Genomic DNA, 13,992 nt, shown 5'->3' with positions numbered 1-13,992 from the left:
GCTTCCATAGGCTTTTTCCCGCCTTACGCGTGAGAGTTCCCACTCTGCATGTGGCTTCCCTAGGCCTCCTGCTTCTAACCTGAGTGTTCAGTATTGTAGGCCTAGCGTTTCTAAAGCCCCTGAGAATCGTTACTTACCTGCTAGTAATTCGCATTCCACTTTTGTAGTGTATGGTTTTTCGTGCCCCTTGGGCATTTGTGTAAATTGTGCAACTTGAAGTATTTTTATAAGAGTTTTGTTGTGTGCTTAGCTCCCTGTCTCATAAAGAGCCAGGGTAGTCTTGTTATAAATAAATATACTGTTTATTTTCATAACAACTTGTGTGGTGTCCTTTCACTTGGTGTTCAAGGGGTAATGTGATGGTAAAACAGCTGGCTTAACACGCCCTCTAGAGTCTTAGCCTTAGACTGCTCGTATCCATGCTACTAGGATAGCTGGTCTATAAGGTTGACTTACAACCAATCATCAATAAGGGTTGTTTGGACTGATATATAGTGATCACTAGAATAGTGAGCACTGCACATCAGGCCAACTTCTCACACACCCCTCAGACATAAACACACATGACACCTTTAGAAACAGTTCGGGTACAGAAGTAAATCATACTTGGCAAAGAAAGGGTCCTCCACCCCTCGCAAGAATGGGCTTGTGTCAGAATCATAATTCAGGCCCCTCTCCCCGGCTTTGGGTCCTGGTGGCACTGTACCTGCTGTCCCACTGATAGCTATGCCTCTGCAAGGCGCATGTGACGAGGAATATGACACAGCAATTTAATTCCCGTGGGACTCAGAACGAGCGACTCGGGGTTTTGAAACAAGACGGGTGATCACTACTCAACTCAATGGCAGCCCTCTTATCGGCAGCAATACAATGAAAGGTTGGGATGTCCTAGGGCAAATACATATTTCTACAGACAGCAGGCAACCCACTATAGCAATGGCAGAAATCCTGCAGTGTATCATCGCAAGGGGAGGTATAACTAGAGCTACCAAGGGCCAAAACAGTAGCTTATGTTCGAAATGAGTGACTTCAATCAACAACATGCTCTTCACCTGGGAATCCAAGGTCCCACTGCAGCCTGCGGGTATACACTGTTCCTAGTTAATACATTGCGCTTCTAACCATTCGGGCTTTCCTTAAAAAAAAGGTCTTTTTAGGTCTCGCTGAGCCAGCGCTTGCGCTGTTCGGAGAGACATTTAGTAGGTGAGTTTTCAAACTGCTACTGGCTGGCCTAGCGTTTGGTTCATGCGCGCAGGCCAGCCATCTGTCTTTTATTAGTACCACTCGGCCGCACGTCTTTCGCTTTGATCGCGATCACTTTTGCTTTCACGGCTGCGCAGGCGTTACTTTTACGGCCGCGCGGCCGCTCTCTTCTTGTTTATATGACCTCCAGAGGCAGTTATCCATCGTCTCTCACACTGCTTGTGTGGTGTTCACTTATACAATTCTTAAAAAAATATCAGATTTCACATGATGGCTAGAGGGCTTCCAGTCTCTTACACAAACTTTCTCGAATCGCGTCATTCTTAAAACCGAGCCCAAAAGTGCTTTGGTCTCTCAGACAGACTCATAAGTGAATTGGTGTCAGGCGCAGTGCCTACAGGTCGACTCGACTGATCTCCCAGACGTGCATTGGTTCCTGACACAGAGCTTAGAAATAATTGTCTCCTATGCCTTGGTCTCCCCTATAGCAAGCACCTCTATGTACTTTGCTCGTGCTCCTCTGTATTCTTTTTTCCTCTTTATTTTAATGGGTTTCTCTAGAGGCCTGGAGCCTGTGCATTGTTTTAACATAGCGCGAACTTGGCCCAAGGGCGCTTTACACGAGCATCGGATTGTAATACCGTTTTAAGCACCCGGCTTTAAAGGGACATAGTCAACCCCTTGAGGGTAATTGCCAGCTTGCTCCTGGATGCAGAGTCGTTTGTGTTGCAGTGCTAGCCTTCTTTGCATGCTAATGAGGCCGTGATGTCAGACATTCGTTCTCCCTGCACCGGGACAGTAGGGGTTTGCCGTGGCCAGAGCCTGCGTGTTTCATTTTGATGCAAATCAGCGCCCCTTGCTTGCAAATCAATAATCCCCAGGGTTGTTTCGCGAAACGCAAATCCCCCTTTTAAGCGGGTGCGCATGTGGCTGTTTAAAATTGTTGACAACGCAGCATCAATCAAAACAGATTGCTTAAGGGTGCTAATTATTCAAGAACGCTGATGCTCTTGGTAGTTGACCAAAAAGTTAGCATACTTTCCATCACGGGTTACTGCTTTATATTAAACGTGTGTTTCCTGTATTGCCGATGCATCTGCACAGCTGAGTTACGCATGCAAAATGGCTCCAGCCGTACAGAGGGGTCTTAGCGGTGTGGAAAACATCTGCAGCCCGTCAATGATGCACTGGCATGCTCGCCTCTGGCAGGCCATAACGATGGAGCATATGTCTGCCATTCTTACAGACACTAAGAAGAGTTTTGACTTTATTTGGGCTCCTCTGGTTCAATTCCTCTCTTTGGGACTTCCACTTTTCTCCTGCCCCACCCATACAAGAGCACTCCATCTCTTTCAAATTTGACGTCTCCAGACCTCATTGTCACCTCACAAACCCCGCGAAATAACATAGGCTCTCGCCATCCATTTGCTTATCCTGAGCCTTCCTTCCAATGATGTAAACTATTAGTATTCCTCTCACGTATGTTAATTGTTTTCATTTATCCCTTGTTTAGGATGTTTTGGTGCTATTGTTTTAATGGGCAACTGACATGTTTGAATATTCTCTACCGGGCAGATGATGTTGCATGTATTTACTGCTATGCAATTGTTCTCTATATTACTAGGTACTGAGAGCGACACGTTCTGTAGCGTGCACACCATGCACACACTTGACACGTTCTGTAGCGTGCACACCAATGTGCACACCATGCACACACTTGACAAGTTCGGTAGCGTGCACGACACGTTCTGTAGCGTGCACACCATGCACACACTTGACAGTGGAGTGGTGTGGCTCACTGGTTAGAGGCGGCAGACCCGGAAGCAGGAGTCGGCCCGAGACCAGGGTTCAATTCCCGACGCGGCAGGGTCGTGGACCAGGGTCAGCGGACTCGATAATTCTCGCCTCGGTGCCTACTCTAACCAGGGGTCCCACTCGGCAACTCTGGGCATTAGCTTGCCTAATCTCCACAACAGCCCCATCAACGCCGGGGATGCATGGCTTCACCTTGGGGACTCCCAGTAGGGACCATCCCACAGGGAAAGCCAGGACGGGTTCCCCAGCGGTATACCGCGCCAGGATACTCTGGTAGTAATTGAGCGCGTTACAAAACAGCTTATAACATATAACATAACATAACGTTCTGTAGCGTGCACATCAATTTAGTGCACTCCGATCAGTCGGACTTTATGCCCCACAGGAACACAGCTCTGAATTTACGTAGACTACACGGTGTTCTGGCCAGGGCCCGGACATTGCAGGAACCAGCTATAATCGGGTCACTTGACACAACAATCGCGTTTGATACGATTGAATGGCCTTATTTATGGGTTTTGACTAAGTTTGGGTTTAGACCAGGGTTCATTGCCTGTATACGTTTGCTTTACTCTGAGCCGTTCGCCCAAGTGGTGGTAAATAACAGAGTCTCGAGTTCCTTCATACTGGGGCGAGGTACCCGACAGGGCTGCCCGCTATCCCCCCTTCTATTTTCTCTGGCGGGGGAGCCCCTTGCGGCTTGGATACGTTGGGAGCCGTCAATCAGTGGTCTGCGTTGGTCCCATGATTGGGAGGACCTCATATCTTTATATGCTGACAATAGTTTGCTTTACTTGGCCTCACCGCGAAAATCACTTACGGTGGTTTTTGATGTCTTGGCATCCTTTGGGAGGAATTCTGGGCTATCAATCAACTGGAAGAACTCGGTCCTGTTTGTATTAAGGGGGGACCCCCCAGTACCTCCTAGAAACTGTCCCATTCGGGTTAAGGCAGAGGGGTTTAAGTACCTTGGGATCTTCGTGTCCTTGGAACCCTCCATTAGATATTCCCGAAATCTTCTTCTCCCTCTTCATTGGCTTCGGAGTGATGTTTCCAACTGGAAGAAGCTTCCTCTCTCACTGCTGGGTAGGGCTGCCCTCTTTAAAATTATGGCTCTCCCGCGTTTTATTTACGCTCTGCTGCAAAATACCTTAGATGTAGTCCCCTCGAGTTATTTCCGTAAAATTGAAAGCTTACAGCGGGACTTGTTGTGGGAGGGCAAACCTCGTATTGCCTTAGACAAGCTGACTCTTTCTTGGTATGACGGAGGCATTTCCCTCCTGGATATCAAGAGATATTATTGGGCGGCCCACCTTGCAGCAATTAATCACTGCACCTATGGCCGAGTCGATGACCTAGGCTACGCCATAGATAAATGACCACGATGGAGACCTCCATTCTTTCCCTTCAGGTAACAAGGGTTGGATCATCCAGTACGTGGATTCTTGGCAGAACACACACACGCCCTTGACACTTAGGTTAGGGGACGCATACTTGGAGTACGCCAGATTTCTATATTGTTTTATATGCTTGCATGTATAAATTGTTTTAGCACGATGGTGGAACTTTTCATTCTGTTTACTGTCCTAATACTTCTAATAACTTTCATTTGCTTCTGTCTATTGATCATTGCAGCACATATACTCTACACAAGAATCACGTTGGTTCAATTAACATTGAAAACATCACACTGTGTATTTCTTATATATTTCTCTGAGAGGACGAGAGCATGAGTGACTGGGCAAAAGGATTCTTAATCTGTGCTTGGTCATGGTAGAGCCTCATTGCCAAGCATGTGTTATGCAGCATCTGAAGAGCTTTTAAGAGCTGACAAAACCAGATCATAGAGGGAATGTTATTTTCCAAAATCAGCTTCCAACGCCACACAATGTCACTCAGTACCAATTTAAGGATCTAGGTGACACAAGATTATCCCAGCAAAGACCTTCCCAATAGTGCCTAGATGTATGGTTTGCCAGTCTTGGCCATGGAGCTGACCACTGTTTGCAGACTAAAACAATGGAAGTCCCAGGTCAACTAATGGAAGTACGTCTGAGAGGCAGGAAATGTTCTAAACAAAAAAAGAAACCCACCAGTTGGAAGGAAACTTTATGTCCTTAATAGAAATCCATTCAGAGCAGGGCATTTTCACCTTTAAGAAAGATGATAAAATTCTTGATTTGTAACTGGTCCTTTAAAGAGCCACCACAAGCCGGCCTGGTAATGTTCATTTAGAGGGAACAACAGGCTCTTACCTTACTCCAACCGTGACTTTGCCATATAGTTTCCACTCTACGGTAGGAACTGCACGTTTGTGGATGGCATAACTGTTGGGATGGTGCCAGACTGATTCCAAGCACCCCCTCAGGATGTGTTGTCCTTTAGGCCAGCTAGTTCACAGTGCCACCCCAAGCCCCTCTAAACCTAGACGAGTAGCCATGCTAATAATGCCTGCCCATCACAAGTTCTTCCAGTTACCTGTTTTTATTCCCTCCCTGCCTGTCTGCGCCCTCGTCTGTCCAGACTCCTCTTTGAAGTAGGTCAACACGTTTGGCCCCAACATCTTTGAATTCTGCCAATGGTATCTCTGAGAGGTGGTTGTTAGGGAGCTGGTGGTTCCACTTTTAAACTGTTCTATATTTGAACCACGGTTTCACACTTTAGCTGTATGAATACGGAAAGTGATCAGTCTTTATTTTTATAAAACACTTAAGTGTAGAACTTAGGGAGCTGCATTAGAATGGATGCAACATTTTACCTTGACTTTACCAACTTTAGGTTGCACCAGCTAACATAAGAAGTCCATAAAGAAGTAAATATACAAATGTCTGTCCAATGTTGAAAAAAATCAGAGTTCTTTATTCTTCTTTACAATATTGACAATTGTACACCAAACAGCCAACACGTTTCGTTCTATACGAAGAACTTCATCAGGGCTGTAAAACAATATTTAAAACACATATGTAATACAATATAATGAAATGCATATTTTCATACATATAATTCATTGTATACAAACAATTAATAGCATAGCCTAAAAAACAGGAGAGCCTGACTTATCTCCAAGAGATTGACAATACTCTCATTCTTAACCTAAAAACCTCACAGATGATTATATTTGTTAGTTAACATCACTCACTTTTATTGCCTTCGTGTCTTTTACCATTAACCTAATTCCTACTTGTTGACGTTTCTCACAAGTGTTCCTTGTTAAGACCTTTAAAAAGTATACATTATTACCCATTGGTTGGACATAATTTCTCTCCAGAGTGAAAAGATTTGTACATTAAATCTGCATTTTTTTTTTTAGAAGAAGAGTCCGCATCAGAGCATTTTAGAAAGCAGAGTACTGGGACTCTATACAATCAGTCAGCAGATTTCACACTCATGTAGACAGTACATTGAAATGTAAATGTTGTAATTATTTTTTGGTTTGAATTAATTTTAGGCTATGGGACGATGAAAAATATAATTTCGGTCGTCATTAAAGAAGAGGAGGAGGAGGAGGAGAGCCATCCCACTACCTATACGAGGCCAGAGGAAACACAAAACGTCAGTTGTGCTCCAGGTAAGAAATGATGCTTTCCTACATAGAATCACGCGAAGGCTGATCACTCCAGCTGGGATTACAGTGACACATGCCTCCAGTAAGTGTCTACCTTTTCTCACTTCTGGTATTACGGGAAGACGTGCATCAACCGAGCACTTGGCCATCTACACTTCCGGGGTCGTATTATGGAAAGTGCCCCAGGGGCACAATGAACAGGGTTGCCCACTTTATGTGCCCCTGGGGCACTTTGGTATTTCTGAAGGGGCCACAGCCGCTTGTGCTGTCCTTTTTGTAATACAGATAGTGCTTGCGCCAATATAGTGCCAATGCTTTCACCAGAGTGTGTTCTCTCATTTACATGGGGGCATGGCCCCATGCAAATGAGGGAATCCCTTTGCATTCTCCCTTTGGAGATGCGGGCGCACAGGCAAAGAAGCTGTCAGGAAGTGCGCTGACAGTGAGCCTCCTGATAGCAGGCCTCTGGGGGGGGAGATGGGTCCCTTGGACCCGTAGGGCCCCCAATGTTGTACATCTGTCACCTCCTGCACTGACTCCTCCCCCTTCACCCCAAACACAGCAGCACAGCAAGATCCAAACCCCCAGGACACTTGGTACACAAACACTCAGACAGATGAATCACCACTGCAAACAACTGGAGAGCAAACAGAGAACGAGCCAGGACAATGCAGACAGGAGCATCTTTCAAATCCACCTTGACACAAGTCCACCAAAGGAACTAGACCACCAAACGTGCTTCTCCGGTGGATCGCATCAATGCCAGCACCAACAGAAGCAGAGAAATGTTCACCGTTGTGAAGGATATGACCTCACAGGCCGCTGCCTTCAACTCAATCTTCCCTTCGCAGGACCTCTGCAACACTCTTTCAGTTCTTCAGCAACAAAATCACCACTATCTACAGCAAGTTCAAACCTCAAATGGACCGGACAGACCTCTCCAAAGGCCTCCCGATCTTATCCAAATAACTTATGGTCGCCATCACCTCGTAAGAACTGCTCCCACCGTGAAGTCAATCAACTCAGGAGCCCCATCAGAACCCTGCCCCCACCATACCATCTCCAGAGGATTGCATTCCATCAGCACCATGCTCACACTCATTCTGAATGCTTCCTCCTCTTTCACAACCTTCCCAGATGCTTGGAAATAGGCACTGGTTCTCCCATTGCTGATGGACCCCCCCTCCCCTACTGCCCCGTCAATGCTTACCAACTGAAGACCAATCTCCCTGCTACTGTTCCCACCCAAGATCTTAGAGAAAATCATCAACAAACTCCTCACTGAATACCTCAACGACCACAAACTTCTCAACACCGCTCAGTCTGGTTTCAGACCCAACGACAGCACAGAAGCTGCCATCATCGTCGCCACAGATGACATCCGCATGACTCTGGATGGAGGAGAAATGGCGGCCTCATTCTCCTGGAACACTCTGCAGCATTTGGCACAGTCTCCTACCCCTTCCTCATCCAAAGCCTGCACAACATTAAAATCTAAGGACACACACTCTGATGGATCTGCTCTTTCCTGATTGGATGGACCCAGGCAATTAGCCTGATACCTCGGATGCAGGTGACCTCATCTGCGAAGTTCTGCAAGGATCCTCCCTGAGCCTGACCCTCTGCAACGCAGAAATGATCTCTCTAGTCAGCATCTTCCACTCTCCCAACATCCTCTCCTATGCCAACGACACACAGCTCAAGCCCTCCCCCACAGACCAGAATGCCTGAAATCACCCACGGGATGAAGACCAGTTGTCTAAAGCTGACAAGACTGAAAAATCATGATCTTTTAGAAGAGCACGTCACCATGGGGCTTTCCGTGGTGGCAATAGTTTTTGGACTGACACTCACCTCCACCATCCACACCAAGAACCTCTGGCTTGTCATCGATAGCAAACTCGACATGACAGCTCAAGTCAATGCCGTCACAACCTCATGCTTCGATACCCTGAAGATGCTGAAGATGATTTTTGAACGGCTCTCAATCAGCACCAGCAAGACCGTCATGCACACCCTGGTCACAAGCAAGCTGAACTACGAGAACATCCTCTATGCCAGGATCAACAAAAAACTCACAGAGGCCTGCAGACTATCCAGAACTCTAAGGCCAGTTACGCTCAAACTCCCATGCCTAACTCACATCATTCCTCACCTGAAGGACCCCCTCTCGTTTTCCATACACAAACGAACACAATTCAAACTCCTCACCCACACTTTCAAAGCATTACATCGCACTGGCCCAGCATGCCTCAACAATTACATCTGCTCAAAGAAACCTTCCAGACACCTCTGCTCGTCCGCACTCCTTGCTCAAATCCCACAGACACGAAAAACCATATCTGTCAGTCACACCTTCTCCTACTTCACTCGTAAAGTGTGGAAGGACCTGTCACTACACATAAGAACCTCCCCCTCACTTCTTGAATGCAACAGTAAGATGAAGACCTGACTTTTCGAGTAGTTCCACTAGTCCATAGGTTTGGTTAGACTCAAACCTGCTCAGGGCCAGAACAGTGCCGTCTACAAATCTGCATAACATGGCATATCACATGGCTGTCCAACATGCGTCCTTCATTTGACTAATGTGGGTCTGTCACATGACTGACATAAGTATGTCTCATGAGCGACAAGAGTCTGTTATCTATCTGACATTACCTGAGTGTCCAACATTTGTGTATCAAAGGAATCCTTGGTACTGTCTCTCATTGTAACATGCAAAACATTCCTGTAGCAGTACTGCCAACCACTGAGATGTAATATCACACATTGGTGCTCGTTTATGTAAACTATTTCCCTGTTTTTTTACATTTCTTTTCCTTCAGCAGCCTTCCAGTCAGAAGAAAGAAGTGTGAACAGGGGAGAGACCAGTACATCCACGGAGTGTAAGACGTTTACTGACAATTTCATCCTAAATCAACAACACGATCTCCAGACAACAGAAATACGCTTGACCAGCAGCGAGTGGGAGAAGGCATATAGGACTAAGATATTTTTTGCGGCACATCAGAGACCCGACAAAGGGCTGAGACCCTTTCCCTGCACAGACTGTGAAAAACGCTTTACTCTAAAGTCTGATCTCATAATTCACAGAAGAATACACACAGGAGAGAGGCCGTTTCAGTGCACTGACTGTGGGAAAAGCTTTACTAAAAAAGCAAATCTCCTAAATCATCAGAGAACACACACCGGAGTGAGGCCATTTCCCTGCACAGAATGTGGGAAGAGGTTTACTGCAAAGGGAGATCTTCTAAGACACCAACAGATACACACTGGAGTGAAGCCCTTCAAGTGCACGGAGTGTGAAAAGAGTTTTAGGTTGAGAACAGCTCTTACACAACACCAAAGAATACACACAGGAGTGCGGCCCTTTAGCTGCACCGAGTGTGCAAAATGTTTCACTGATAAATCTGCTCTATTAAGGCATCTAAAAATCCACAAAGGGATTAGGCCCTTTCACTGCACAAACTGTGAGAAATGTTTTATTGATCAGACCGCTCTTTTACAACACCAAAGAATTCACACAGGAGTGAGACCTTTTAACTGCACCGAGTGTGATAAGAGTTTTACTTTGAAACCATCCCTCATACAACACCTACGAATACACAGAGGTGTAAGACCCTTCAAGTGCACTGTCTGTGAAAAGAGTTTCACTCTGAGCACAACTCTAATACAACACCAGAGAACACACACAGGAGAGAGGCCTTTTAATTGTACTGAGTGTGAGAAGAGTTTCACTGCAAAACAATCTCTTTCACGACATCTGAGACTACATGCGGAGAAGAAAGATGGAGTTGGTGTAACAGAGAGTGCAGCTCCTTAAGGGCACAGATCCTTTAACTATGCTGGCAACATCCCGTTTTCTGCTGACATTCATTGATCTTATGTTATGCACTGACGTACAGCATCGTTGTTGTCCCTTAATTCATTCGGAGACCGATCTTCTGACGTTTGACTTCTCCTTCAACAGAGTAAACTAAAATTTTGCAAGCATTACATGTAATTTTGTACTACCCTAGGTGATCTTTGAACTAACTGGCTCATAAGACATATTTTTTTTATCTGCTGTGTCTTACTAGAGAATAATTGCATTTAAATCAGTATTTCCCTGCCTCTTGCAGTGCAGGTAAAAAACATTTCTTTGTTCAGAATTCTTTTAAAGAATTACAAAATGGGCCCTTTGGCAGTTCCTGATAATCTTGTAATGGAAACAATCACACCTTGATTTAAATTGATATAATTAGCTAAGAAATTAATCAGTTTATAAAGTACATTTCAACCATGTATGTATAATGTATTGCAAATATAGAATGCACTGAAAATACTCTCTTCTTTTTTTATTTGTAATAGGACTTCCCTAGTATAATATATTTGTTAACATTACCAGTAAACATTGACACTTTTCCACTGGCCCAAATCCACAGTAAATGGATATACATTAGATTTCACTTTTGCCTTGAACCTGACATGCTGTAGAATATGTCATGTAAGTATCACAAGTACATTACTAATATCACACGTACATTATAAGTATCACACGCACATTACAAGTATACAAGTATTTCACATACATTACAAGTATTCAAGTATTTCACATACAAGTATTACACATACATATCAAGTATACAAATATTTAACCTACATTACAAGTATATAAGTACTTCAGCTACATTACAAGTATTACACGTATATTACAGGTATACAGGTACTACATGTATATTTGAAGTATACAAATATTACACGTACATTACAAGTATACAAGTATTTCACCTACGTTACAAGTATTTAAGTGTTACAAGTACATTACAAGTATTTCACGTATGTTACAAGTATTTAAGTGTTACAAGTTCATTACAAGTATAAAAGTATACTGTGTGCAGAAATCTATCTTATTGATGTAGGAGTCGCCGAGTGATCTTTCACATAGCAACGTCCTTGGCTACTGGTCTGCCTAAGGCACAAGCCACACTGTGCACGTAATCCACATTTTCCGGTCATCGAACACGGTTCCTATTAAAATATAGTGGTTGGATGAATCCCCATCACTTCGGAAGAAGAAACTGATAATGGAGGTCATTCAAGGGTATTATTCAAACAGCTGATTTACTGAAGGGAGCTGAGTTCTTGTCCTTCAGTTTGCTCAGAACGTGTGGAGTGCACATGTCAGAATGTTGGCAGTGCAAAATATGGACTCCTGTTTTGCAAGAAATTCTTCTGGCATTAGTGAGTGGACATTAGTGAGAGTAAAATATGTTTCTATATTTGTAAAGATCTTCACATATGCCAGTATAAGGTGAGTAATAGCTAACCTGTTGCATTTCAAGAGGCAAATTGGTGGGATTTTGTACGTGTAGTGATTATTTATCTGATCAGCTTCATTGTCTGTTTCTGTAGTACACAAGGATAATATACCAGGGAGATTCTTACAGCAGAACCCGTTTTTCAGGAAGATTTGGATGCCGGCACTGATAAAAACAGTAAAATTATGTTTTTTCGGTCTTGTTCCAGAGAGGCCTCATTATGGTGTTATAAACACGTACTTATGTCGATGCACACAAATAATATGAGAGGGACCAAAATATATCTTTGTGAACGATAATAGATAATATTCCAGAATTATTCCTCTTGATTCAGTCGTAATCAGTGCCTGCAAGTCTTTCATTGTGCAGCTGTTTTTCAGGGCAGCAGTTAATTTTTAAAACAACTGTTCTCTATTGCTGAAATGATCGCAATCGAACCGGTCATATAATGTTTCTGGCTAAACAGAAACATCCTGGAGATATACTCTTCGTTAACTACGACTATATCGTCTGAAGGACAAACCAAGATGAATCGGGTAAAGGCAGTAATTCTATGTGAGTGCAGAATGAATGTCATTACACTTTAACACTCTCAAGAACGCCTTCTTGCATTATAATAGTGAAGATGTGTCCTTTCCTCCATGTTCTCCATGTGCATATGGACAGATGCTCACTTAATTTACCACAGAGAGCAGGGCACTGATTTGACTGTGACACATATGGGGCTTACAAGTCATGTGCACTCTTTTGAGTCAAACAAGTTGGCTACTGTGGTGATTGATAGCCGGGTCTGGTGGCTAAATAGACAAATGCGTCCTCTGTAGGGGCCTGTGTTTGACCTTGTGGTCCTAGGTTCAAATCCCAGTGGGTCCACCCAGCCTTTACTCCTTCTGAGTTTGATAAAATGAGTACCATTGAATTGGGTAACAATAAACCTCTATTATTCAGTGCCAAGAGGCCCTTCATGGTGAACGCACACTTTACAAATACACGTTATGTTATTGCGGACCAGAAGAGTGACTGGGTTGATTCACAAAATCTGCTTGTGGAGAAGCAGGCTAGTGATTTGATCGCAAGCTGAGCACAATAGTTTTGCTTCCGAGGTGACATGACTCAAATTGCGGCTCCAGGAGATGCGCAGGGAAATAATCCTGTTTCAGCAATGATGGCGTTGGATGCCTCTTTACCAGCCGTACAAGTGGAACTGCAGACAAACTTCAGAAAATCCAAAGGTTAACCTAAGAATCAGAGCAATATAGACCACGGGGAGAACCTTGGCCCTTGCCCCTCCTTGAGCACCTTAGACACAACCTGGGCCCTACATTGACTCTGTCTCTTTATAAACAGGTCATCCACCTCAAGTGTTTCTGAGCCATTGACTACAGTTCCTCATCCCAATCAAGTCACTGCCATAACCTGTGGCTTCAACTCTGCTCCCCCGAGGGGATTGTCATTAATAGACATAAGAACTGAACTGACCCACCCAGGCATGGGATCCACAAGCAATTCTTACAAAACACACATGACAATTTACGCTTTTATTTTGGAAGAAGAAAAGTTTTAGGACAACCTATGAAGTGCTATATTGGCAAATTTTCAGCTATTTACCTAAAAACTATTTTTAGGTACTCACTAGGTATACAAACCGTTTTTTAAGGAAGGATGAAGCTGGTAAAACTCTGCTGCTCCTTTAATGTATAGGATACCTCCAATATCCCATCATGCCCTGTAGTTTGCAGGTGGGCCACTTGTTTGTTTTCTGGCCCCTGCTGCAAGGATCCTGGAGCACTGAGTGTAGTATGCTCTTTATGTCTATCTTAGGTTGATTCCATGGAACCTAGAATGCTTAGATGAAGAGTATTCTAATGTATTCAGTTACTGCCTGGTAGCTGATGGTGAGGGTGTTAATGAATAAACCTTACTTGCTTCAACTCCATACTTCTATGTGTATTTACAACTTTACATTGGCGACGAGGACGGGATGGATTGAAAAGAAAGAGGAAGAACACCCTAACATCAAGCTAAGTGGATAGACTTGTTTTTTTGTTTTTTTTTAAAAATAATTAATGGTCTTTCTGGGAAGTTGGAGTAAAAAAAAAATGTTATGAA

The 13,992-nt window shown here is 44.1% G+C and overlaps 1 protein-coding gene across 2 annotated transcripts; it reads left to right on the top strand.

Moving 5' to 3' along the window:
* Positions 1-6,403: 6,403 nt before the first annotated feature.
* LOC144768163 (uncharacterized) lies at positions 6,404-11,144 on the top strand. 2 transcript variants are annotated; one of them, XM_078651735.1, is made up of 2 exons: positions 6,404-6,586; positions 9,412-11,144. In XM_078651735.1, exons 1-2 carry the CDS (start codon positions 6,478-6,480, stop codon positions 10,404-10,406), a joined length of 1,104 nt encoding a protein of 367 aa, XP_078507861.1. In that variant the 5' UTR covers positions 6,404-6,477; the 3' UTR covers positions 10,407-11,144. The 2 variants fall into 2 exon arrangements, with proteins under 2 accessions (XP_078507861.1, XP_078507777.1); XM_078651651.1 differs by having other exon boundaries at positions 9,409-11,144.
* The last annotated feature ends 2,848 nt before the right edge of the window (positions 11,145-13,992 follow it).

This window comes from Lissotriton helveticus, chromosome 1_1 (assembly GCF_964261635.1).
Source record: "Lissotriton helveticus chromosome 1_1, aLisHel1.1, whole genome shotgun sequence".
NCBI classification, from domain to species: Eukaryota; Metazoa; Chordata; class Amphibia; order Caudata; family Salamandridae; genus Lissotriton; species Lissotriton helveticus.
The sequence above is the reverse complement of the archived record's forward strand: the minus strand, read 5'-3'. Positions and strand labels throughout refer to the sequence as shown.